This window comes from Phallusia mammillata, chromosome 4, assembly GCF_965637545.1.
Source record: "Phallusia mammillata chromosome 4, kaPhaMamm4.hap1.1, whole genome shotgun sequence".
Taxonomy (NCBI): domain Eukaryota; kingdom Metazoa; phylum Chordata; class Ascidiacea; order Phlebobranchia; family Ascidiidae; genus Phallusia; species Phallusia mammillata.
Window position 1 is genome coordinate 1,167,262 of NC_137255.1, and position 22,478 is coordinate 1,189,739.

Here is a 22,478-nt window from a genome sequence, read left to right on the forward strand (position 1 = left end):
TCCTTGTGCAAAGTGCAACGTACGGGTTTTAATCAGAAAAGAATGCTTAGTCACTGTCAAGCCTAGTAAATAATATATTTTTTATCTAAAATTTTGAAGGTGTGAACCGCAAAACTGAATAACTAATAATTGTCAGTTGAATTTGATTGTTTGCAAAAAGTATTTTAAGATGGCAAGAATGTTGAAGGAAATGGTTGGTTTGGTAACTGGGGGCGCCTCCGGTTTGGGAAGAGCAACCGTTGATCGTTTGGTGAGAAACGGAGTCAAAACTGTGATGTTTGATCTTCCATCTTCAGGAGGAGCGGAAGAATCAGCAAAAATTCACAAAGAAAATTGTGTGTTCTGTCCGGGCGATGTAACAAGTCCAGAAGACGTGCAGAAAGCTCTGGACATTTGCCAAGAAAAATGGGGGAAACTCAATGTTTTGGTGAACTGTGCTGGAATTGGAATCGCTAAAAAAACTTTCAGCTCGGCGAGGAATCAAGTTCATTCCTTGGATGATTTCGATCAAGTGTTGAACGTCAACGTATGTGGCACTTTTAATGTTATTCGTCTTGCTGCAAGAATGATGGCAAACGGAGAAATGGGTCCAGATTTTGAACGAGGTGTGATTATTAATACTGCAAGTGTGGCAGCGTTTGAGGGACAGATAGGACAGGCAGCATACAGCGCAAGTAAAGGAGCGATTGTTGGCATGACTCTCCCCATTGCCAGGGACCTTTCAAGCTGTGGCATTCGGGTAATGACGATTGCACCTGGACTATTTGAAACTCCACTGCTTGGAAAATTGCCAGCAAAAGTAAAGGAGGAACTCGGAAAACAGTCACCATTTCCTAATCGACTCGGCAACCCGGATGAATATGCTCATCTTGTAGAAACAATTATTGAAAACCAAATGTTAAATGGTGAAGTTATTAGATTGGACGCTGCTATCCGAATGCAGCCATAACTAACTTTGTAAAATAGCGTTGGTAATGATGTAAAGTGACAATGCCAAAGTTTACCTTAATTGGGTTTTGAAACATCACAACGACAATTTAAACTCACACACACTGTATTTGATTGAAAATGTTTATATGTCAGTAAACTTAAACATGTATCAAACATTTGTATGTATGTTAACTTAATATTTAACTGTGTGTGATTGCTATTTTAAGTAGTACCAATGAAATACCAAAGTATTAGAATCAATGCCCTTCATAATCTTCATTGCTTAGTGTAGTAAATAATTCCTTTTAAATTGTATCTTACAGGTGTATGTTAAGCAACACATGAGATAAAATGATTGATTTAAAAGGTAAAGTTGCACTTGTTACTGGTGGAGCATCTGGTTTGGGCAAAGCCACCGTTCAACGTTTGATCAACAATGGATGTAAAGTTGCAATTCTCGATCTACCGGGTTCGGCTGGTGAAAAAGTTGCCGCACGAATTGGTTTGCATGTGTGTATGTTTTGTCCGTGCGATGTTACATCTGTGAAAGATGTTGAAAATGCAATGGATCAGATTATCACTCACTGGGGTCAATTGGATATTGCTGTCAATTGTGCTGGAGTCTTTGCACCTCGCGCTATGTACAATGATCGTACTAAAGAAACCTTATCTCTTGAATCTTTTCAGAAAACTATTGATGTAAACTTAAACGGAACATTCAATGTTTGTCGATTGGCTGCAAAGGAAATGGCAAAGAACATGCCAGGACCGAGTGGTGAACGAGGAATTATCATAACCACTGCTAGCATTGCTGCAACTGATGGAGCAATGGGTTCAGTTGGTTATGGTGGTGCTAAAGGTGGAGTCGCAAGTATGACCTTGCCAATGGCCCGCGACCTTGCTGTGTGTGGCATCAGAGTTGTAGCCATCTCACCTGGAGTTTTCAACACACCAATGGCCGATGTCCTGCCGAAAAAAGCCCACCTCCGGACTATGGAGGATATAGTGTTTCCACAGCGACTCGGTCAACCTGATGAATTTGCTCATGTTGTTCAGTTGATTGCTGAAAATCAAATGTTAAATGCCTGCATAATTCGACTCGATGCTGGTTTGCGAAATCAGGCTGGAAACAGAAAAACGGTTAAAGAAATACCAAATAACAAATTGTAGTTCCTTTTGTGAAAGTAAATGATTTTAATAATTTGTTAGTTTCTTTTGATAAACATTTATTATGTCTTTATTACTAATAGTGTTGAATGCTTTGACATAAGTATTTTAATTTATTTAATTTTTTATTCGTTTTTTAATTCCACTGTTTTTTAGTTTTCTGGTGAATATGTTCGTATACTTTTATGGGGAATTTTATTTTAAAAGTTGCAATTTTTGCAACAGAGTGAATTGGGCCATCTTTTTCATTTGGCTTACATCCTTAAAAGTTACTGCACTGCTTTGTAAATGGGAATTGGACTTATAGTGTGTTTTAAATTTATTCAGTGGCTCACAGAACTAAAGATTTTTTCACCATGGTGCAATTTTAACTTTTTTATATCTTGTCTTGAACCAAGCTTAAGTGTTTAAAACTTTTTTTGCAAAGATATAATAGTTCTATTTCTAATCCTTACAGATTTTTGTCAAGATCTGTGAAACTATTAACCAATAAACTTCAAAATGATTGAGTTAAAAGGTAAAGTTGCACTTGTTACTGGTGGAGCATCTGGTTTGGGCAAAGCCACCGCTCAACGTTTGATCAACAATGGATGTAAAGTTGCAATTCTCGATCTACCGAGTTCGGCTGGTGAAAAAGTTGCCACACAAATTGGTTTGCATGTGTGTATGTTTTGTCCGTGCGATGTTACATCTGTGAAAGATGTTGAAAATGCAATGGATCAGATTGTCACTCACTGGGGTCGTTTGGATATCGCTGTTAACTGTGCTGGAATGGCTGCATTACCCCAACGAATCTACCACGGCCTGACAAAGGAAGTTTATCCACTAAGTGAATTTGAGAGAAATGTGAATGTGAATTTAAATGGAACTTTTAATGTCTGTCGATTGGCAGCAAAGGAGATGGCAAAAAATCCCCCTGGTCCTAGTGGTGAACGAGGAGTGATTGTAAACACTGCTAGTATTGCAGCTTATGATGGTCAGATCGGAACATTACCTTACAGTGCAGCTAAAGGTGGTGTTGCAAGTATGACCTTGCCAATGGCTCGTGACCTTGCTGTGTGTGGGATCCGAGTTATCGCTGTGGCCCCTGGTAGTTTTGACACGCCCATGGCACAGGCTGGTAGCGAAAAGTCTAAAATACGGAATACGGAGGATATAGTGTTTCCTCGGCGATACGGGCAGCCTGACGAGTTTGCCCACTTGGTTCAATCCAGTGTTGAGAACCAAATGTTAAATGGTTGTGTTATTCGTATTGATGGTGGTCAGCGCTTGCAGATCGGTGATCGAAAAACTCAGAAAGAAATGACTCTGATGAAAAGCAAGTTGTAGGCAAACCAGCTAACAAATTATAAAAAATATATTAATGTTATATATATATGCATTCAATTTCTTTCTTGATTTTACATTGGCTATCTGCAGTATTGTGATGCGTTATGTGTGTGTTAAGAATTTGTAATTATGCCAAAGTTGTTCACTATACTGCAACATTTTGTTTTGTTCTACTATTCCAGGTTCAGTATATATAATCATTTTTGTGATTTTTCTCATTTGTTTTTTTTTTCTGTCGAATTTTGCAATCTCATTTTGATTTCTGTTGTAATTTTATTCTTTAGTAGATTAGCAAATAGGAAGCACTGGCCCTAAAAATGATTGATTTAAAAGGTAAAGTTGCACTTGTTACTGGTGGAGCATCTGGTTTGGGCAAAGCCACCGTTCAACGTTTGATCAACAATGGATGTATAGTTGCAATTCTCGATCTACCGAGCTCGGCTGGTGAAAAAGTTGCCACACAAATTGGTTTGCATGTGTGTATGTTTTGTCCGTGCGATGTTACGTCTGTGAAAGATGTTGAAAATGCAATGGATCAGATTATTACTCACTGGGGTCAATTGGATATTGCTGTCAATTGTGCAGGATTTGCGTTTGCAAAGAGAACATACAATGCAAAATCTGGTCGCCCACACAGTTTGGAAACGTTTCAACATTGTGTTAATGTTCATTTGCTGGGAACATTTAATGTTTGTCGATTGGCTGCAAAGGAAATGGCTAAAAACAAACATGGTCCAAGTGGCGAGAGAGGAGTAATCATAAACACTTCAAGTGTCATGGCACTGGATGGACAGCTTGGCCTTGTAGCATATTGCTCTGCTAAAGGTGGAATTGCTAGCATGACCTTGCCAATGGCTCGCGATCTTGCTCAATGTGGTATCAGGGTCGTCACAATTGCAGCAGGATATTTCGATACACCAATGACGTCCCATTTAACCAGCAGTCAGAGTACAGAAGCTTTGCAAGGAATAGCATTTCCATATCGCCCTGGTCATCCTGATGAGTTTGCACACATGGTGCAGGTTATTGCCGAGAATCAAATGTTAAATGCTTGTGTAATTCGACTTGATGCTGGTCAGAGGGTTCATCCCCCGGAAAAAGCACTCAGGCCTGTGGGCAGTAAACTGTAGAATTTGCGTAAATTATGACAAAACAAGCAGATAAGTATCAACGCAGGAGCTGATTTTGCTTTTTTAAGTGCACTGTATCTTGTTTACCTCTTCCAACGAACAATTTGTGAATGTATGAGATACCTCTGAATGTATTAGGTGTCAAATCATTTTAATCACTGAATTATGATTCATCACATAGAAAAGGTGTTGCATGTTTTGTTTGCATGTGATGTGATTTTTGCACTTGCGGAGATTAATAGAACAGGTTATTACAAGTTAATTACTTTCAATTGTTTTAGTGCAATATGCAATGATTGTTTTTTGTCCTAATAGAATCAATTGTGTTTAAACAACTTTGTATCAGGGTTTTGTTAAAAATGAAGTTGTTAGGAAAGGTTGCCTTGGTAACTGGTGGTGCATCTGGGTTGGGTAAGGCCACAGCGTTAAGATTGGTGAAGAATGGCTGTTCGGTTGCTTTGTTTGACCTTCCAACCTCTCAAGGTCAAGAGGTCGCTGCACAAATTGATAATAAGAGATGCATGTTTGTTCCCGGGGATGTCACTTCACAAGACGATGTAAAAAAAGCGATTGCAGCTGTTATGTTAAAGTGGAATCAAATCAACATTGCAGTTAACTGTGCAGGTGTTTTGGTCGCAGCAAAAACTTACAGTCCACGAAAGAAGACCGTACATTCTTTTGATCTTTTCCGTAGAGTAATTGATATTCATATTAACGGTACATTTAATGTAAGCTCACTGTGTTCTAAAGAAATGGCAAAAAATGCTCCTGGACCTAGTGGTGAGCGTGGTGTCATCATTAACACATCCAGTGTTGCTGCTTTTGACGGCACCATGAGCTCGGCTGCTTACAGCGCAGCTAAGGGTGGAATTTCAAGTATGACCTTGCCAATGGCTCGTGACCTTGCTGTTTGTGGGATTCGAGTTGTTGCCATCGCTCCCGGGTTGTTCAACACGGCCATGATCAATCAGATTTCGAAGCAGGGCCAGGAAAAAACCTTTGCTGATGTTTTGTTTCCACGACGATTCGGCAATCCTGAAGAGTTTGCTCATCTTGTTCAAACTGTCATTGAAAACGAAATGTTAAATGGGGAAGTTTTACGAATTGATGCCGGAATTCGAATGCAGTCGAGTGGTAAAAGAGTTGGACCTGTAAAAGCAAATTTGTAAATTAGTTTCCTGTTCATTATTTTAGCCAAGATTCAGAAACAAATCTTGTATTTTACGCAAAATTGCGAATATTATATGTTAACATATACCCATTGTGCAAACTCATAATTATATAATTTTTTTTGTGGATATATTTTATTTTTAGGTGTCAGTTATGTAATTGCAGAGACTTTTCAAAATCAGGTTTTATAATCACTTTTAAACTTTGTGTGTTGGAAATGTTTAGATCATGGAATGCACTTAGTGACAACGCCCCAAAAGTATTATTTGAGGCTTATTTTGTGTACGTTTTACTTGTTTTATAATCAACATTGGTTCTATGCATTTTTTGATTTTAAAAGTCTTTTAATTCCAACAGGTTTATCAAATAATTTGACCGAGTGTGACAAAAAAATTTAGTTAATTTGCTGATCATAAATTGGTGAGATTACAAACATGACGTCTCCTTCAACCAGCCAAGAAGCCGAACCGAAAATTGAAGACAATCTGTTTGCTATAATCAAGCCGGCTGTTGAAAAGATTGACTTAAATGTTGCTGCTGTCCGTCAAAGCCAGGTTGGTGGTTGAAAGTGTAACTACTGTGTAAAAACAGTCACTGAACATTATTGGTTTCCTTGAGAAGCTATTTTAGTTGATGTAAGGAAATCAAATTTAGTGGGCAATAGGGCTTTCAATACTATTGTGTCTACACAAATTTGTGTTACTTCAATCTTACATTATGCCAGGCCCATTAAAGGTGTCATACAGAATCAGCCGGTCACCACCAAACATTCCTAGATGGCAAGGTGTAGGCTAGAAAAACCTATGTCCATCTTTATTGGTTTACATTAGTGACTACCTAATTCTTTTGCAAAACAGTTGACGCTCCAGTCGAAATAGATGGGAAATGAATTATAAGACAGGATTTGTGTAGGGAGTTTAATATTTTGAAACAATTTTACCCAGAGATGAGCAAAACTAAACATCCAAGCACAAACTACATTAATATTTGTTTGAAATCATTGTTTTTCTAATCATCTAGCTGGAACTTCGTAACACCATTGATGCAGTGAGCAATGAACTGCAACGTATCAGTGAGGAACAAGCATTGGACGTTGATCTGGAACCCTACATACGACGACTTATCAACACCAAACGCCGGGTGGTGCTGGTGAGCAACATTGTACAGAATGTACAAGATAGATTGAACAAACTTCAACGAAGCACGGCACAAGAAACTATTAGGAAACAAGCTCACCAGAATGTTGCTTTAAATTCTGAGCAAATCCCCATTGATATTGCAGGAACATCACAAAGTTAAAGAAGATGTTGCTTGGTTACTTTTTAATGTAGCATTATTTGATTTCTGTGCAATGTATTACATTTCTTATTTCGCTTTTTTATTCTTGACCAAGATATATATCAAACTACAATAAAACCAATGATAATGTAGAACTTGTTAAAATATTCTTTCCTCAGATTGGTTGTCATGTTAAAAGTCTATCATGGCAATTTAACCAATGAAGACATGTTGAAATATTTCCAACCACAATTTCTTTATACTTTGAAACATATTTGCTGAGTGAAAAAACAATATTTTAGTATTGTGGTCACCAATTTGCAATAGAAATGTTTTCCATCCAAATTATTCTCTCATTTTTCACATTTGTCAAACACAGATATATCTTAAAATGTATTACAAAAAATCAACAGCCTTTTCACATGATTTTGTTTAAATATTGCTTTGCAGTTTGTGTAATAGCGAGTAAAATCCTTCATGTAGCAGATTTTTAAAAATTGTATGTGTTAAAAATTAATACAAAACTTAGCCGTTTTTGCAATTGTCAGGGCAGCAAAAGCATACCAAATTACGTCTTTTTAGTAAAAACTTAAAGTAAATCTAATGGTGGTGTCCAAAACCCGTTTTGTAGTATAATCGTTTGTTAAGAGAATGACCGTACTTAGAACAACAGTTGTAGGTGAATTTCATGTGTTCTGTGTTTCATTTAGGGTTTTGCTTCATACAATGTTATTACACTTTCCGCATATGATTGTTCACAAGCGTTTTTTTTTTCATTTACAGAAACTTATTGTTTGTATTAACACAGTAGCACCATGTAAAATTTTACCTGCATATTTTGGCAACAAGTATCCTGTGTGCCTGTTGCTACTGGCAACATGTCACATGACTCCAGTGCAATACCTGCTCGGGGGAAACAGATCGAACAACTGATTTCCATATTTGGTGACCCTGTTGATGTAACAATGCCTGCTTTGTTTGTTTATGGGCATTCTTCTTGTGGAAAAACAATCGTTCTCAATCATGTTTTAGAAAAATTGAAGGTAAGTTATTAAAATGTTGTAGTAAAACATTTAAGGTTTATTTTACGGAAATCATCCGGGTCTATTTTTTAATTTATGTTATAAAACTTTTTTTGATAGGTGTGAAATTGCTCCTCACTATTTTTTACATACATGCAGTGGTGGGATTCAGCCGGTTCTATAGAACCGTCTCACGAAATTTTATGAGATCTGCAAACCAGTTAGCATTACTGGTCAATGGACTTTTTGTAACAAAGCCGGCTGAAAAGTATGACTATTGTGATAAAACTGGCTGACAAAAAATTTGAATCCCACCAGTGTACAACTGCATGATATTTTGTTTTGCTTTAATTGTTTTCCTGTTTTTCTAGGTTCCCCATGTTGTTGTTAACTGCACCGAATGTTACACAAACTCAGTTTTGTTCTCGGCAATTTTGCAAGGTTTAAGTGGAGACAATGACCTTGGAAGTTGGAAATGCGACAACTTGAACGACCTTGCAAGAAATTTAAGAAAAGTTTATGAAAGCCAGGGTTGGAATGAAACTGCTTACATTGTATGTGATCTGCTGTTGTCCTGAAACAGATTTTTGTGAGTTAAATCCTCTAATGTTTTCTTCGAAGGTTTTTGACAAAGCCGAGAGGTTGAGAGATCGGGAGGTGAATCTTCTTCCAGCCCTGATCAACTTGCAAGAGCTGGTAAGTGGGTTAACATATGTGCAACTTTAGATGTAAACACTTTGTTGCGGCAGATTTACATTGACAGTCTTTACCAATCTTATACATTTTACCCAGTTGGATGTTTTATGTATGCAATTTGTCCACATGGTGTGTTTACAGATACTGACAATGCCATAAAGGCGAAAAATATTTATATAAAATCTTATGGATGAATGACTTAATGTTTTTTATGAACATTTTCACTAACTTGTAGGTCTGCTTAGGGAAGTAATAATAAGATTTCACTCCCAATTACGATTTAGTACATACCGATTGCCTGCATAATATAATTAAGGATTATTTTTTTAGACTTCTCTTAACTTCTGTGTGATCCTTGTTAGTGAGTTGCCATGGGAAAAATTTTACAATGGAGTTGGCATTAGACAGCCTTTTATTGTGTTTTTTCCAGATTATACAAAAAGTAAGTTATTTATGTTGCAATTTGAACTTTGCTGCATTTGACAAATGTTTACTTTGTCGTCCAGGTGAACTGGGTGAGATTCTGTGTCACTGTCGACCAGATGGCGTTGATCGAGAATTCTATCAACATTACATTAGTATTGTACTTGCAGTTTTCTCTCTGGCCTGTAGAGATCTCAGAGAACTCAAGCATCTGGTTAATAATATAAAATTTTAAAGATAACCCAGTTGATTCATCCATATAAATACAAGGATCTCATTCATGTATATATCATGTTATGCCATGTACATAAACCTGGTATGTGCAAAAAATACATGGCCATCTTTTAGGTGCAACTTATTTTTTTCCACATAATTTCATATTCAAGAATGAAATCGTACAATTTTTAGGATCAGCCTATGAATGCCCCCTCAATGCCTAATATTTGACTGGTTTAAAATCCCCAGTAACTTAACCGTTTACAGAGGCATATGTCATTTGTTATGAATAAGATCAAATAAAAGGTTTTAAACACTTTTTTATAATGCACAAAATACTGTTCTTCTTTGTATCTGCACAGGTGTTTTTAATTTGTTTTCATAGTTATTTATGAGCAGGTTTTTTTAAGGTTTGGTTTGGGTGACCGCTAAGTAGTTTTAAGAGACCGCAAGTGTTTCATTTAAATACCAAAAAATAGCCATTTCCAAATTTTGGGAAACCGCTGGAGAAACAAAACACCTTAAAAAACACTGTTTATGAGACTATAAACTTCGATGAGCTTGAAGTGGTCCATCATTTATTTAACATGTATACATATTATCTATATAGCCAACAGGTAGAATGACTCTTTGAATAAATGGTGGATGACTCCAAGTTTATCAAACTTTTAAGTGTATTATTATACATACAACTGTTATAATATACTACCAAAAGTTAGCAGTTACTTATTTTTAGTTACTTACTTACTAGTAACTAATTTACTTATTTTGAAACATTCTTTAGTCGGAGTTAAACTTCAGTACTTACTGTGCGCCGGTGAAGGCTGGAAAGTTTGATGAAGGTGACAAACACAAGTTGTGGAAACACGTTGAACCTCATCTCAAAGAAGCTCTGCAACAATTATATCTTAGGAAAGTTTCAAGGTAACTTGTTTACTTTGTATTTAATTTGATTGATTTGTGACAGTAACAAGTTATTTGCTAATTCCACTTAATTGACTGATGTATTTCTAACTCTTTCGTATAATTAGCTGTATAATAGAGGCAACATTCTTTGCAATTGCATGTTCCCATTATTTGTAATTAGTTGCTTTTCACAAGTGCCTTGTGTACTGTGCAGTAACTTTAATATGGGTCCCCTTCTGTAAAAGGTAGTAGGTTAAATGGCGTGTATAGTAAGTTTGCGAATAGGATATATAACATATAAAATGGTTGTATATGGGAAAAACACCTCTCTAGGTCAATTATTGACTGTTACTAAGCTTTGGGCATGCAAAAGACTTGAGTATTGAAGTTTTAACATTTGCTAAAAGTTTTAAATTAACTGTTTTAGAAGCTTGCATGGCTGCTTGTCATATGTTGTAACTAAACTTAATCGTAAATCATCCACTGTTATGCCCAGTGAGGAATGGATGAAACTACATGACATCACAGAATCTGGTGATGCAACAGTTTTGAAACCAGTAAAGAATAGCGACACAATCGAACTTCCATTTTACTCCAAGTTTTTGCTGATCGCAGCCTACATTGCCTCTTACAATCCTGCCAGCACAGATAAAAGATTCTTTGTGAAGGTAAAAAAATAATAGGGAATGCATTCATAGCACTTATGTTTCTGAACTTCTGAAATTTTTGAACAAATGCAGTGAAGAAACCCAAAGTCAGCACATAAAAAAGTTCGCCTATTTTGAAATGTGCTCTTGCACAAAAAAAAACTAAACTCTTCACTTAAAGATTCTACGGCCCCTCAACTGGCCCCACTAAAGACTCCCCCCAGTCATGTTACACTCACTTTCTGGTGAGCTCCTGCCGCATAACGCTTCACAATATGGTGTAGCTGCAGTGCACTTAGTCCACTATTTTGCGCTCCATAACGTTTTAACCTTGCGAAGCTATTTCCGACTTGGTGATTGTTTCAGTGCAATTGTGAGGCTATGCGTTCTTTCACCAAGTGAAACAAAGCTCAAATTATTCACTCAGATCTACTTTTTTTACTTTTTTTTTTTTTTTTTGTCTTTCAACTTTTTGATTCAAATACTTTTTTTCACACAAAACTTTATGCAATCAGAATGCAGGTCGTATGAAGAAAACTGCTCGATCCATGAAAAAGGATGAGAGAAAGAACAGCCACCTTCGCGGTCCCCATGCATTTCCACTCGACAGAATGATGGCAATATTTTACTCCATTGTTGACTCAAGGGTGCCACCTACTGCCAATATTTTCTCACAGGTAAGCCTGGTGCATTGTTTTAAAATCACTAAACCATTTTTGTGGAACTAAAATATCATAAGCTGCAGACAGTGCACACTGTTTCGACCTATAAGGTCTCACCAGTGCAGCTGGTGACGAGAGATCGGCCGCATTGGCTAGTGTAGCCATTCAACGGCACTCCAGTTTGTTGGGAGCACAGGGTACAACCCCATGCATCACCTAGTCTGTGCGATGCCACAACTGGACATACAGCACAGATGAAACTGGCTCACAATGGCCAAGCAACTGCTTGGGAACCACAGTGAAGTGCCGTTGAATGGCTACACTAGCCAATTCATTTATTGGCTCTATGCTTTTACACTAAAATATCATAAAAATGTAAAAAATAGGTGAATTAATATGTGTAAAAATGTACATTTGTTTGTTGTAGCTATGATTAAAAAACCTTTCTGTTTTTAAACAAACATTCAGTGTGTCAAAAATACATTGTATAAAACCATTTTATTGTGTTTTTGTTTTGTGGCTTCACTTCAACATTCTCTGATAAATGAATAACAGTGTCATGTGTATTTAGATTTCAACACTTGTTACCTTGCATCTGCTTGCCAAAATTGGCCATGAAGATGAAATAGATTGTCCCCGATACAAATGCACAGTATCCCTCGACTTTATCAGCGCTGTTGCTAAGTAAGACTGTCATTTGTAGACCCTAAAAATCCCTTTTTAACAGAAAAATGTTGTAGTTTCCTTTTATTTTTAAGTAAATGTGTAAGCAATCTTCATGAATCTTTACAAATCTGATTATGTTATTTTTTTATTTCAGGACCATGAACTTTGACATTGTGAGATATTTATTTGATTTTGTGTGACAATCATCTATTGCAAGTACATCTCCAGTAATGATGAAATGAAGTTTGAGTCACTTTCGGCTGCCGCGCTTTCAAGACGATCAGTATTTTGCAATGGATTTTGATTTATTTACACAAATTCACACAATTTGTCTGAAAGAACTTGAGTTTAATTGAGTTTCAAAAACAAATTCTTTTATAAGTTGAGTATAAAAAAATTACAAAAGGATTGTTTTCAAGTGTTAGGCATGATTAAAAAATGCACGACTTCTCCACAACAGATGTTTTAATTTTTGTGTGTTCACAAATGTTTGTGTTTGTATATGTTACATTTCCCCAGAAGCGGTTCGTACATAGGGATTGGGGTTGCAACACCATGTAACTATTTTCATAATAATATGCATTGGACCATTATCTATTATGGGGCTGTGCTTTGAAATTGTTGTAGGAAAATATTCCAGATGACATTTTACTGGTTGAATTACAAAAAAGACAAAACTTCTATAGCAAAACAGGACTTTTCAACTCTGAAAAGGATACCAACTTATCTGAGATGCATATGAATTCAGAAAGTCTTGTAGTGCTCTTAATAGAATAACAGTTTCTTAGTTGTCATTTAGAAATCAAGGAGAAAGTTATCATTTATAACTCTATTCATTTTAGTTGAAGGCAAGCACAAGGTTTATTGGTGTGGTTTAGATTTAAGGGAGAGCAAATTTAGAGATGAGTTTTTACAGAAGTTGTAACAGTTTTATTTTACCCCTGCTATTTCTTACAAAATGAGGCAGCAAGTAGCAGTTTCTATGTCTGGAAAATATTAGTTTATGCACAAAAATTATACCAAAGTAAAGATGTTTCAACCAACAAGAGCTGAAAGAAACATGTAGTTGTTAAAATTCAGCTTTTTTTAAGCTGTAGCAAATAATTATTTGTGTCGCTAATCTGTGAACAGTTTGTCGTTTGTTGATAATGGATGAATAAACACTGTGTTACTCCGTTGTTCTTAGATCAAACAGATCATGATTGTTAGCATTTGTTCTTAAATGCTGTCCAACCTGAACACTTATGCAAGGTTCCTATCTTCTCAGACCCGTTTTATCTTTGCATTTATGTTTTAGCATATTTACAACCGCTACGTTTCGCACTTGTGTGTTTGTCAAATTACCTTTTGTCAAATCTGGGAGCAGCACCCCCATTGATTTTAGGCACACGCCGCCACTGCATTTTAAAATTGTGTTTTTATTGTTTTGCTGAAATGTTTACACTGTGTTTGCTGAAATTTATGAGTTTAACACAGCGACACTGATGCACTTTGTACTTATCAAGTAGCAAACAAGGCGAGACAATCGGACAATTCCAGAAATTCCCACTTCATGGTGACGTAAAAAGCACGTATGTTTCGCTCAGCTTTGACGCCACAATGCATTTGAGACGTGAATGCGTGGGTCATTGCTGCAGCTCCATCGGAAGTAGTTGGTATGTATTGAAGGCCATCCTCACCATAAACATGTTTTTTTGACTCTCTGACTTAAATAGCTGAAATTTTCCTAGCCAGTTTCGATCCAAACACTGCATGTTGCAACAAAAAGAATATCTATCAGGGGAAATTGTTTGCAAACATGTTTAAAAGCAGAAGCTTAAAGAGCAGATTAAAAAACTTGTCGTTTTAGGTTTAGATTCAAACGAAACCGTATTTATTACACAGTTAAGCCGAATAGGAACGAAGAAGCAGTTTTCTTAAAGGAAAGCTAAGTCTTCAACGGCGGTTTAGTGTAATGAGTTTAAAAAGGCAAATTTTAACCACAAAACTTATAAAGTTTAGGTTTTGCAATGCTTCACCAATCCCAAGTCACGTGTCCAAATCACCTGCAGCCAGTGAATCGAGGCGTAGGATTTTTTTCGCAGCCGGCAATTTCCGAAGTTAGTCGAGCGTTTTTGGACAATCTTAAGCGATACGTGTAACTCTGTTTGACCTTTTTACCCAGTTCCTCAGTTTCTCGCAGACAAAAGCATTCACTTGTTTGCATCATCACACAAGACTGGTACAAGCTCAGTTTTCAGTACAGCAGCAGTTCGTAGTTGACCATTGGTCAAAACAGAATGTGAAGTTATACAATCAGTTTGAATTGCCTGGTTAGTGTACGCCCAGTGTGAAGATACTGTTCTTTTATAAGTTGAATTTTAAAGGTATTGACAGCTTATTTGCGAGAGCTTAACCGAGCAAGCATTTAATGCAAGTCGTTTTAGTATGTCTACAAATTTTTGGAAATGCTCAACGTTGCAGTTATTACGCAATGTTTTCACCTTTATGCAGTAACAGTTTAAACCGAAACTGCGTCCATATTTAGAAAAGACAAATTTGATTGCGACAGAATGACTTTAAAAACTGCATCGAATTGTACAAATCTATGAAGGCGCGTTGATTTTCATGCAAGATTAAACCACAAAACAGCAACGTACCGCGTATAAAATTTTTCGGTTGCAAAATCATTGCTTTGAATTTTTGTTGCATGCAGACCACAGTAGTTGCACTTGCGATAAATACAGGTTCTGCACAATAATCCAGCGTTGCCATTTTACCACACTTGCGGATTAAAACGGACATGTCGGTTTAGAACATTCGTTCCAGTTTAATCTACTCAAGCCAAAATGTCAAGACACTTGCTCACGTGTTTGATTGTGATTGTCCCAGTGACAATGGCCCAGTTCTTTTATCCTTGTAACTACAATGGACAATTGGAAGTTGCTTCTCTCACTGAAGACCAACTCACGTTCTCGATTCAGGGAAATCCCGCTGGCTATTCGCCTGGACAAATGTATCAAAGTAAGCTTGTTTGACTTATTTGTTTATTAATTAGTTTTTAATCCACTCTTTCTCAAATTTGTTCTGGTATTTTTTGCGCAACAGTTAATGATTTTTTTCTTACAAATCGGGTACTATTTTATGCTAAAGAGCATTTTTATGGCAAAAAAATAGCATCAAATAATGTTGGTTGAGTATTTGAAATCCATGACATTGATTTGTTTGTTGTTTACTTTCGTGTGCAGTGACCGTGACGAGCGGGACTCCTTTCCATTACATCGTCATAACAGGGGTTGTTGCGTCAACGCCTGCGTCACAATCGGCTGTAATTGGAACTGGTGAGTCACACATGATATTGTTGTGTTGAAATTTGCACACGACGTTTCATTGTCAAACTTGCTTAGTTTTGGCATTTAAAGAAGTAGAAGGAAGCTTTTATGATTTGTTCGAGTTTGTATGCAAATATTAACGATATGTCGTCGAAAATAAGCATCACAACATTAATTAATGACTATTACTGTTTTGTGATCTAGTTTTTAAACTGCAAGGCAAGCAATTGTACAAATTTGTTCAAAATGAAGCGCGTGTGGATGCTTGTTTCTGTTTTTTTGTGTGTGCTTTTAACTAGTTATGTTTTACTGATGTAAGCATCGTACATTGCAGGCGCAGCACCATCCACCGGTTTTCAGTGCGTCCATATGCACACCAGCGTCCATCCAGCCCCCATAACTTCTGTGCAGTTTTACTGGATTGCGCTGCAAAGTGGCAGTGGATGCATCAGTGTGGTGTAAGTTTGTAAAAAGTATATCTTGATGCCTTACGACAGTAGTTCTCAAACTGTGCGTCGCGACGCCCTGGTGCGTCGTTTCAATTTTCCAAGGGCGTCACAGAATAGTTCCGTTTCGTGGCTTTTTGTTGTTGTATCAATAAACCCAACTTTAATAATAAGTTTCCTCATTAACTTTTATTTGATGGTGCTGCGCAAGTCCAGAAAACTTTTCCAGAGGCGTCGCAACACAAAAAAGTTTGAGAACCACTGCCTTTCGAGATCACTGTGGTTTCCCCCCATTTTTAGTGGATAAGCAGTTAATTGATTGACCGTGCTTTAAATGAACAGTCGTCGCTACCGTCTTGAGAACCGTCTATCCAAGTTGTGTGTCACGTGACCCCTTTACTTCTCTTTGAACGAACCTCACATTTTTTGTTTTCACAGGCTGAGGGCTTCTACGCAAACCGGAATACTCTATAATGACGTAACAGTGCATCAATTGTGTGAAGTGGGGGCGGTGGTTCCCCTACCCGACATGGGTGAGTATTGTCAAAAAACTTATGTTTAACGGTAGAACTACTAACACTGGAATTTGGCTTGCACCTGGCTTGGTAGTGGCGCAAGGCAGTATAGGCGTTTATGGTGCTGACTCAGCAATCATTCTTACCATATAAACCCAAATTGCTGAGTCAGCACCATAAACGCCTCTGCTCCGTTGCGCCACCTATCAAACAATTTTCAACCAGGCGCCAGCCAGATTCCAGTGTTAGTACCATGGTTAACAATTATATCTGGCGACCCACCTTTCACGGCCTGCGGACTGACATGAATTTGTGATTTCTTGTTAACTTCTTATGGGTAATTTATGCACGTCTTTTACACAAAATACAATGGGCGCCGGCAGAGGCACGTAAGGGCACTTTAAAACGTAAATTCTTTTAGCAATGCAATTCTACTCTATACAATTTACGCATACATGCACATAGTTACTTTATATCATAATCTATTTATGTAAGTAAGTATAAAATTTTAATTTTTGCCCCCCTTGTCCATTTTTGTGCCGGCGCCTATGTAAGCTACACTACAAAAAAATAGAAATAAAGTATACTTATAACCGTGAAATATTGCATTAGTTGTACTGTAACAGTTTAAGTGGGAACCGACAAATTTGTGGCTTCGGTTATAATTTCGATTTATGTTTTATAGTTGATGTGCACTCGAGCGGCGCAATATTTCGAGATGACTTCGATTCTGGACCACTGAGCGAAAACTGGTAAAAAAGAGTTGCAAGTAAATAAAAAAAGTTTTAAATTGAAATAAGGTCCTTAAATCTCCTGACGAAGTTTTATTGAATATATACCTGCTAAAGGTTATACTTCACACGTATGTGTCATAAACATGTCAAAATATGGCAGGAATACAGCATCGAGCAGTGTGACGATAGGGAACGACTGTGGTCAAATCATGTTTGGGAAATCAGCCGTTTTCTGTGGTGGTCAAAGTCAACATGGAAATCTTATTACCAAGCCACTAAACCTCTCTAGCGCCGCCTCTCTTCAGTGGTCAATAGGTGGGTGAAAATATTTTACTTATAAAACGTGAAATGTCGGAGCGCTGGCAACCAAATACTTTCATGTTAAAATAAATATAATGATCTTGTGTTCAAAGACTTGTTTGCCTTTTTTTCTTGTTTATTGCATTTTTTCTTGTTTATTCCTGCATAAAAAGTACCAAATTTAACCGTTCAAATAGATAGGGTCAGCTACTTGCAATGGCCACTAGTGGCTCCAGCTGATCCATTTCTGTTTGCGTCGTTGTCATTGAATGTACATAACTGCTTGCTTACTATATGCGCGTGAACGAAATAAATGAATTGAATAAGAATAATCATAAAGTTTGATATCATTTTGTAAATTTAACGGAATTAAATAAGGAAGAAATTTGCTTATTGCGCAATTAAATCTCTCCTAAATCAATCAAGAAATAGAACCGAACCCGTAAGTGCTGCGGAAAATTGAAGCCTGAACCCGATTTTGTAATGAGACCGAACTAGGCCGGAATCCTGGTTTACAAACGCGAAAAACGTCACAAATGTGAGCGAGTGTTGAGGCAAGCTCAAATCAAGTCCAACTAACCCGTCATGAAAGCCTGGTCCGACTTACAGCTGTTTCTCTCTAAAATTTCAAACGCATTTCAACATTCTTCGTTAACATTCAAAGTATGTGTTGTTTAATCATTGTATGTGTTGGTGCTCATATCGTTACATAGGTTTTCCCACAAACCATGTTTTTGTCCAGGCTCGGGATCTTGCCGACCAATAGACGGCCACGTCAAAGTGTTATACCGGATACCGTCCGTTTCCAGCAGCTGGACAATATTTAAAAGCGTCAAGTGAGTCGTTAACAGTTTGTCAGAAAATACATCATGCTATTTTTGCTACATGTTGTCATCAATGTCATTGAATAACACTATACACTTATAAGGCAGCGAGATTTTTTTCGGACGTTGTAAGCAATCTGCCGCTTTCATTAAAATAAACGTTGCAACTGCAGGAAGTATCACATTTCTTGTTTTACTAACGTCCGACTTTCTATCAACTGAGCCCAATGAACATTTTAGCAACTGGAATCGAACGTTTCTTAAAACACGAATACTTTCGTTGTGTACCCAGATGTCTTCAGAACAGTTTTCAGAACATAATGTTTCTTCAGAACCCCAGGTCGTGATCAGCCAAGTGTGGTTCACGTGACAACGGTGCCCAGTGAAGCGAAACGTGCTGACGTCGAGTTAATGTTTTCGGAGAACTCCACGACGTCATCTAGCGGGTGTTGGGCGCTGGACAATGTTGTGATCGTGAGCGAAACCGACCGACCATCGCACATCTACGATAACTTCGATCCAACCGATGCAAATAACTGGATATTCATGCCGGGTGGAAATATAAAGGTGGGTTGCATGTTAGGGAAAGTACAACAAGGTGGTTTTGGTGTTTACTTCGTAGTCACGAGGTAATGGGTTAAAAACTCACCCCCACTGGGATTTTGTTTCAAATTATTAACATTTTTGTCACATTGGGAGATTTTTTTCGAGGTACCAAACTGCGTGGTGGACTTTGCCAACAGGTTTATAGAGCTCTCCTGTCATTGTATTTTTATACCGACGTTTCGACGTCCTATATAGGTCGCCTTCGTCAGAGCAAAAAAACATCGAAGCGTCGGAATAAAAATACAATTGCCAGAAGAGCTCTATAAACAAATTTGATATTAGGCTTGGCAGCAACAGTTTACTTACAAGTTATTTTCATCAACTGTTGTGCCAACTTGAAATCCATGTCTCGATTATCACAGGACACCGAATGTACATCAGACGGCAACGCCATCGTGTTCCGGGGGAGTGGAGGGCCTACATACGTCACATCACGTGATATCGACTTGTCCGACGGATCACCGGAAGGAAATGACGTCACTGACATGATGAGAAGGTTTTATAAGTATTTTAAAAGTTGCCAAAAATGGTTGTCAGCAATAAACTTGTTTGCTTACATGTTATTAAAATAGTTTCTTGTCGTACCAATGAAATAACATTTATCCTCAGCGGCGGAGTAATAGAGAGAGGCGCTTGCGGACACGATCCCGAAGAGATAGTTCGACTCTTTAACGGAGCCGGTGCAAGGACGTACTGCACAAGTCCGGATCTAGATCTTAACAACAAAATTGCCGCTAAGTTTACGCTTAGCATCGGTAAGTAGGGCGCGATTTCAAAACATCTTATTATTTAACTCGCAAAGCTGTCAACTAATTGGAACAGTTGCGTGTGACGTAATAATGTGTTATTGTTTACTTCAGGTTCGGGAAACTGCTCGCGAAGTACGTCACACAGCATGGACGTGCAGTACTATTACGTCACAAATGATGTCAAACACGTCATCAAGAATTTTTACTTTGACGCGTACAGGGTAAGTAATGCTTAAGGTAAAGATGACACTATTTAAATTTTGTGATGGTCATATTGCACCAACGAACGAGTTGAGTTGAGTTAGTTAAGCTTGTTGCACTAAAACAATCAACAAGCCGGGAATAGCTGCGCAACGTTGCGAAAAATTGTGAAGGGCACAATTGGTGAATCATTGCTGAACCCGATGCAGCTACGCCAGCGGTTCTCAAACTAGGGTCCGCGGTCCTTTAGGGCTACGTGAGGCAATTTTTTTAGGACTGCGAAAAGGTTGAAGTAATTCTATAATCTTATATGGCGCCAGTTTGTGCCACTAAATCGGTTTAAATCAAAGTAGAATTGAGAATCGACTGTCTCCATTGCTAAACAATGACATTTATTGCATGAAACTAAGAAAAATGTTTTGAAAAAATATAAAAAAACTTTGAGAACCGCTGAGCTACACCGTATTATGAGGCGTTATGTGACGAGAGCTCACAAAAAAGTGAGGTTGGCGCATTGTGAGCACAACACGACTGGGGGGAAACAGAGCACAACACGACTGGGGGTTGAACCAGTCGCATGTGTTTTGCAACATAACTTTGTCATCGTCAGTAAATGCCAAGAAAGAGTATTTTAAACGCCAAATAACTCTACATTTCTGAATACATTTGTTACCTGTACACTGTATTCCCCAAAGTTGATGATAATATTGTTCTAACCCCCGTTTTTCACCCACAGACCCCCACCCCTGTAATAGTTCCGATTCCGCACCAAGCCCAGTCACATGGAGCCAGTATATGTTTCGCACAACGTACACATAAGGGGGCGGATCGCAACGTTTGGGGGATGGGCTCGTTCCGATTGGTGGACACGCCCACAACCAGCCACCACTTCGCACAGTTCAGACTCAACATGAATTGCGGCCATGGTGACGTCACAACCAGGTGAGACCACGTGACTTGTATCACGTCATTGTCTTTAGCTTTTCGTGTTCAGTTTTTTTCGGCTGGTTGCACAACCTTTACCTTTATAGTCAACGATTGTATAACGCTTTTTGTTGTGCGTTTAATACAGGTGGTATTAGTGTGTACAGTTGAACAACATAATTTACATGTGTCTAATAACATCCCAAATATACGTAAAAAAGCTACATGCTTTACGAAAATAACATCCCAAATATACGTAAAAAGCTACATGCTCTACGAAATTAACATCCCAAATATACGTAAAAAGCTACATGCTTTATTAATAAAACATTTCGCCAAATGTTCATGCAATCATCTGTGATAACGTTTGAATAATGAAGCATGTCGTTTTTACATCATTTTGGGACGTTATTTTCGCCTGTAGACTTATGAACAGATCCGTGTATGGTGTTTTTATTCATATATATTCTCAGGCTCTGTTAAGCTAATGTCAGAGAGCAGGCAAAAACGATATATTGCATTCCCGGAACAAATATAACATCTCCTTTTATCCGGTGCATTAATATCAAACTATTCCATTCTGGTTACAAATTACATGCCAGTGTTAACCCATTTTTTTTACTCAGAATCAAACTCCAATATTCCACCGACCTCGGTCGAACTTGGAACTTGCTTCAAAACGAATGTTTACCTGAAGTTTGTGGAGGGAAACATTGGGCCCAGCACACGGTGTACCACGCACAGTCCCATACAGGGTGAGTGGTGAACTATACTTGCTGATAATGTGATAAGTCGCAATTTGTATCATTTCTTTAAAAATTAATATGCTACAGAAGAGCTTGTACACGAGGAATACACTGTTATTCTAAAGGTTTAATGACAAATTTTGTCATCATCAATGCAAAATATTAACTTAAACAATCCCCCTTCGTTCTTTAATGTTTGCAAGTTGTATTTTAATTTGTGAACTTCATTGTAGTATCTAATTTAGGCAATTTAAAATATATTTGTTTTCCAATGCAGACGATTCGGTTTATTGTAAACTGGTTAATCGCATAATCCGTTTCTTTGCATCGTGATCGAAAATGCAAAGCTATTTGTTTAGAAAATCGCCCCAGCTTGTAAAGAAGCTTCACAAAACTGTTATTCGATTAACCGGATCCGTCTGTTATATGAAAAGCTAATTGACATTTAAATAGCTACAACAAACAACAACAGACAACAGCAAACCTGTTTTCATCAGCAACTATATAATATTTCACAAACTACCTTTATTTAACATTTATTTAACACAAAACTTTTATTCCAAACCTTATTGTTATTGTTGGTAAAGTTAATCCATTTAACAGTTGGATGCGAGCTACGGTGGTCCTTCCCCCCTCAGCTCTCACATCAAAAACCCGCTTCCGGTGGATCGAACCCCCCAGCAATGTGACGTCACACTGGTCGATTGATGACGTCTTCATCGGAAGTGACGTATGGTGTCCGGATTTCTGTACTGGACATGGGTCTTGCATGGCTGAGCAGGGCTGCAAGTTAGTAGCTTTTAACTTCTATTGTTGTATGTGCCTTATGCGGGTTCCTGAGCGAGCTTCGTGCAGTCAACCACGGCGATTTGTTTGGTTG

At 37.8% G+C, this 22,478-nt stretch overlaps 4 protein-coding genes and 4 pseudogenes across 9 annotated transcripts in view; all 8 read left to right on the forward strand.

Annotated features, from left to right (window-relative positions):
• The first annotated feature begins 70 nt into the window (after nucleotides 1-70).
• Nucleotides 71-1,253, forward strand: LOC145224778 (3-hydroxyacyl-CoA dehydrogenase type-2-like). The gene has a single exon (XM_080091356.1). The coding sequence runs from the start codon at nucleotides 170-172 to the stop codon at nucleotides 947-949; it is 780 nt and encodes a 259-aa protein (XP_079947482.1). The 5' UTR covers nucleotides 71-169; the 3' UTR covers nucleotides 950-1,253.
• Nucleotides 1,254-1,266: 13 nt separating this feature from the next.
• LOC145224775 (3-hydroxyacyl-CoA dehydrogenase type-2 pseudogene) lies at nucleotides 1,267-2,555 on the forward strand (annotated as a pseudogene). The gene has a single exon (XR_013859742.1). The product of XR_013859742.1 is annotated as a 3-hydroxyacyl-CoA dehydrogenase type-2 pseudogene (transcript).
• LOC145224774 (3-hydroxyacyl-CoA dehydrogenase type-2 pseudogene) lies at nucleotides 2,531-3,710 on the forward strand (annotated as a pseudogene). The gene has a single exon (XR_013859741.1). The product of XR_013859741.1 is annotated as a 3-hydroxyacyl-CoA dehydrogenase type-2 pseudogene (transcript).
• Nucleotides 3,711-3,743: 33 nt separating this feature from the next.
• On the forward strand, nucleotides 3,744-4,891 carry LOC145224776 (3-hydroxyacyl-CoA dehydrogenase type-2 pseudogene; annotated as a pseudogene). The gene has a single exon (XR_013859743.1). The product of XR_013859743.1 is annotated as a 3-hydroxyacyl-CoA dehydrogenase type-2 pseudogene (transcript).
• A 23-nt stretch (nucleotides 4,892-4,914) lies between these two features.
• On the forward strand, nucleotides 4,915-6,083 carry LOC145224777 (3-hydroxyacyl-CoA dehydrogenase type-2 pseudogene; annotated as a pseudogene). Its single transcript, XR_013859744.1, has one exon. The product of XR_013859744.1 is annotated as a 3-hydroxyacyl-CoA dehydrogenase type-2 pseudogene (transcript).
• On the forward strand, nucleotides 6,077-7,159 carry LOC145224781 (SNARE-associated protein Snapin-like). The gene is made up of 2 exons (XM_080091359.1): nucleotides 6,077-6,280; nucleotides 6,747-7,159. The coding sequence occupies exons 1-2, from the start codon at nucleotides 6,161-6,163 to the stop codon at nucleotides 7,023-7,025; spliced, it is 399 nt and encodes a 132-aa protein (XP_079947485.1). The 5' UTR covers nucleotides 6,077-6,160; the 3' UTR covers nucleotides 7,026-7,159.
• A 630-nt stretch (nucleotides 7,160-7,789) lies between these two features.
• LOC145224771 (origin recognition complex subunit 5-like) lies at nucleotides 7,790-13,728 on the forward strand. Its single transcript, XM_080091353.1, has 10 exons — nucleotides 7,790-8,047; nucleotides 8,398-8,580; nucleotides 8,648-8,722; nucleotides 9,053-9,164; nucleotides 9,229-9,359; nucleotides 10,146-10,285; nucleotides 10,764-10,935; nucleotides 11,430-11,591; nucleotides 12,148-12,260; nucleotides 12,397-13,728. Exons 1-10 carry the CDS (start codon nucleotides 7,883-7,885, stop codon nucleotides 12,440-12,442), a joined length of 1,299 nt encoding a protein of 432 aa, XP_079947479.1. The 5' UTR covers nucleotides 7,790-7,882; the 3' UTR covers nucleotides 12,443-13,728.
• Nucleotides 13,729-14,776: 1,048 nt separating this feature from the next.
• Nucleotides 14,777-22,478, forward strand: part of LOC145223284 (reelin-like) — a 36,183-nt gene continuing 28,481 nt past the window's right edge. Inside the window, exons 1-14 of one of the 2 annotated variants that reach the window (XM_080089683.1) lie at nucleotides 14,777-15,245; nucleotides 15,470-15,562; nucleotides 15,888-16,011; nucleotides 16,438-16,532; nucleotides 17,200-17,266; nucleotides 17,409-17,563; nucleotides 18,291-18,384; nucleotides 18,705-18,939; nucleotides 19,341-19,474; nucleotides 19,588-19,733; nucleotides 19,839-19,948; nucleotides 20,665-20,870; nucleotides 21,479-21,607; nucleotides 22,202-22,387. In XM_080089683.1, the coding sequence (XP_079945809.1) occupies nucleotides 15,071-15,245; nucleotides 15,470-15,562; nucleotides 15,888-16,011; nucleotides 16,438-16,532; nucleotides 17,200-17,266; nucleotides 17,409-17,563; nucleotides 18,291-18,384; nucleotides 18,705-18,939; nucleotides 19,341-19,474; nucleotides 19,588-19,733; nucleotides 19,839-19,948; nucleotides 20,665-20,870; nucleotides 21,479-21,607; nucleotides 22,202-22,387 (1,949 nt within the window). In that variant the 5' untranslated portion in view covers nucleotides 14,777-15,070. The remainder of the gene's footprint in view (nucleotides 15,246-15,469; nucleotides 15,563-15,887; nucleotides 16,012-16,437; nucleotides 16,533-17,199; nucleotides 17,267-17,408; nucleotides 17,564-18,290; nucleotides 18,385-18,704; nucleotides 18,940-19,340; nucleotides 19,475-19,587; nucleotides 19,734-19,838; nucleotides 19,949-20,664; nucleotides 20,871-21,478; nucleotides 21,608-22,201; nucleotides 22,388-22,478) is intronic. The other variant, XM_080089682.1, reaches the window with a different exon arrangement.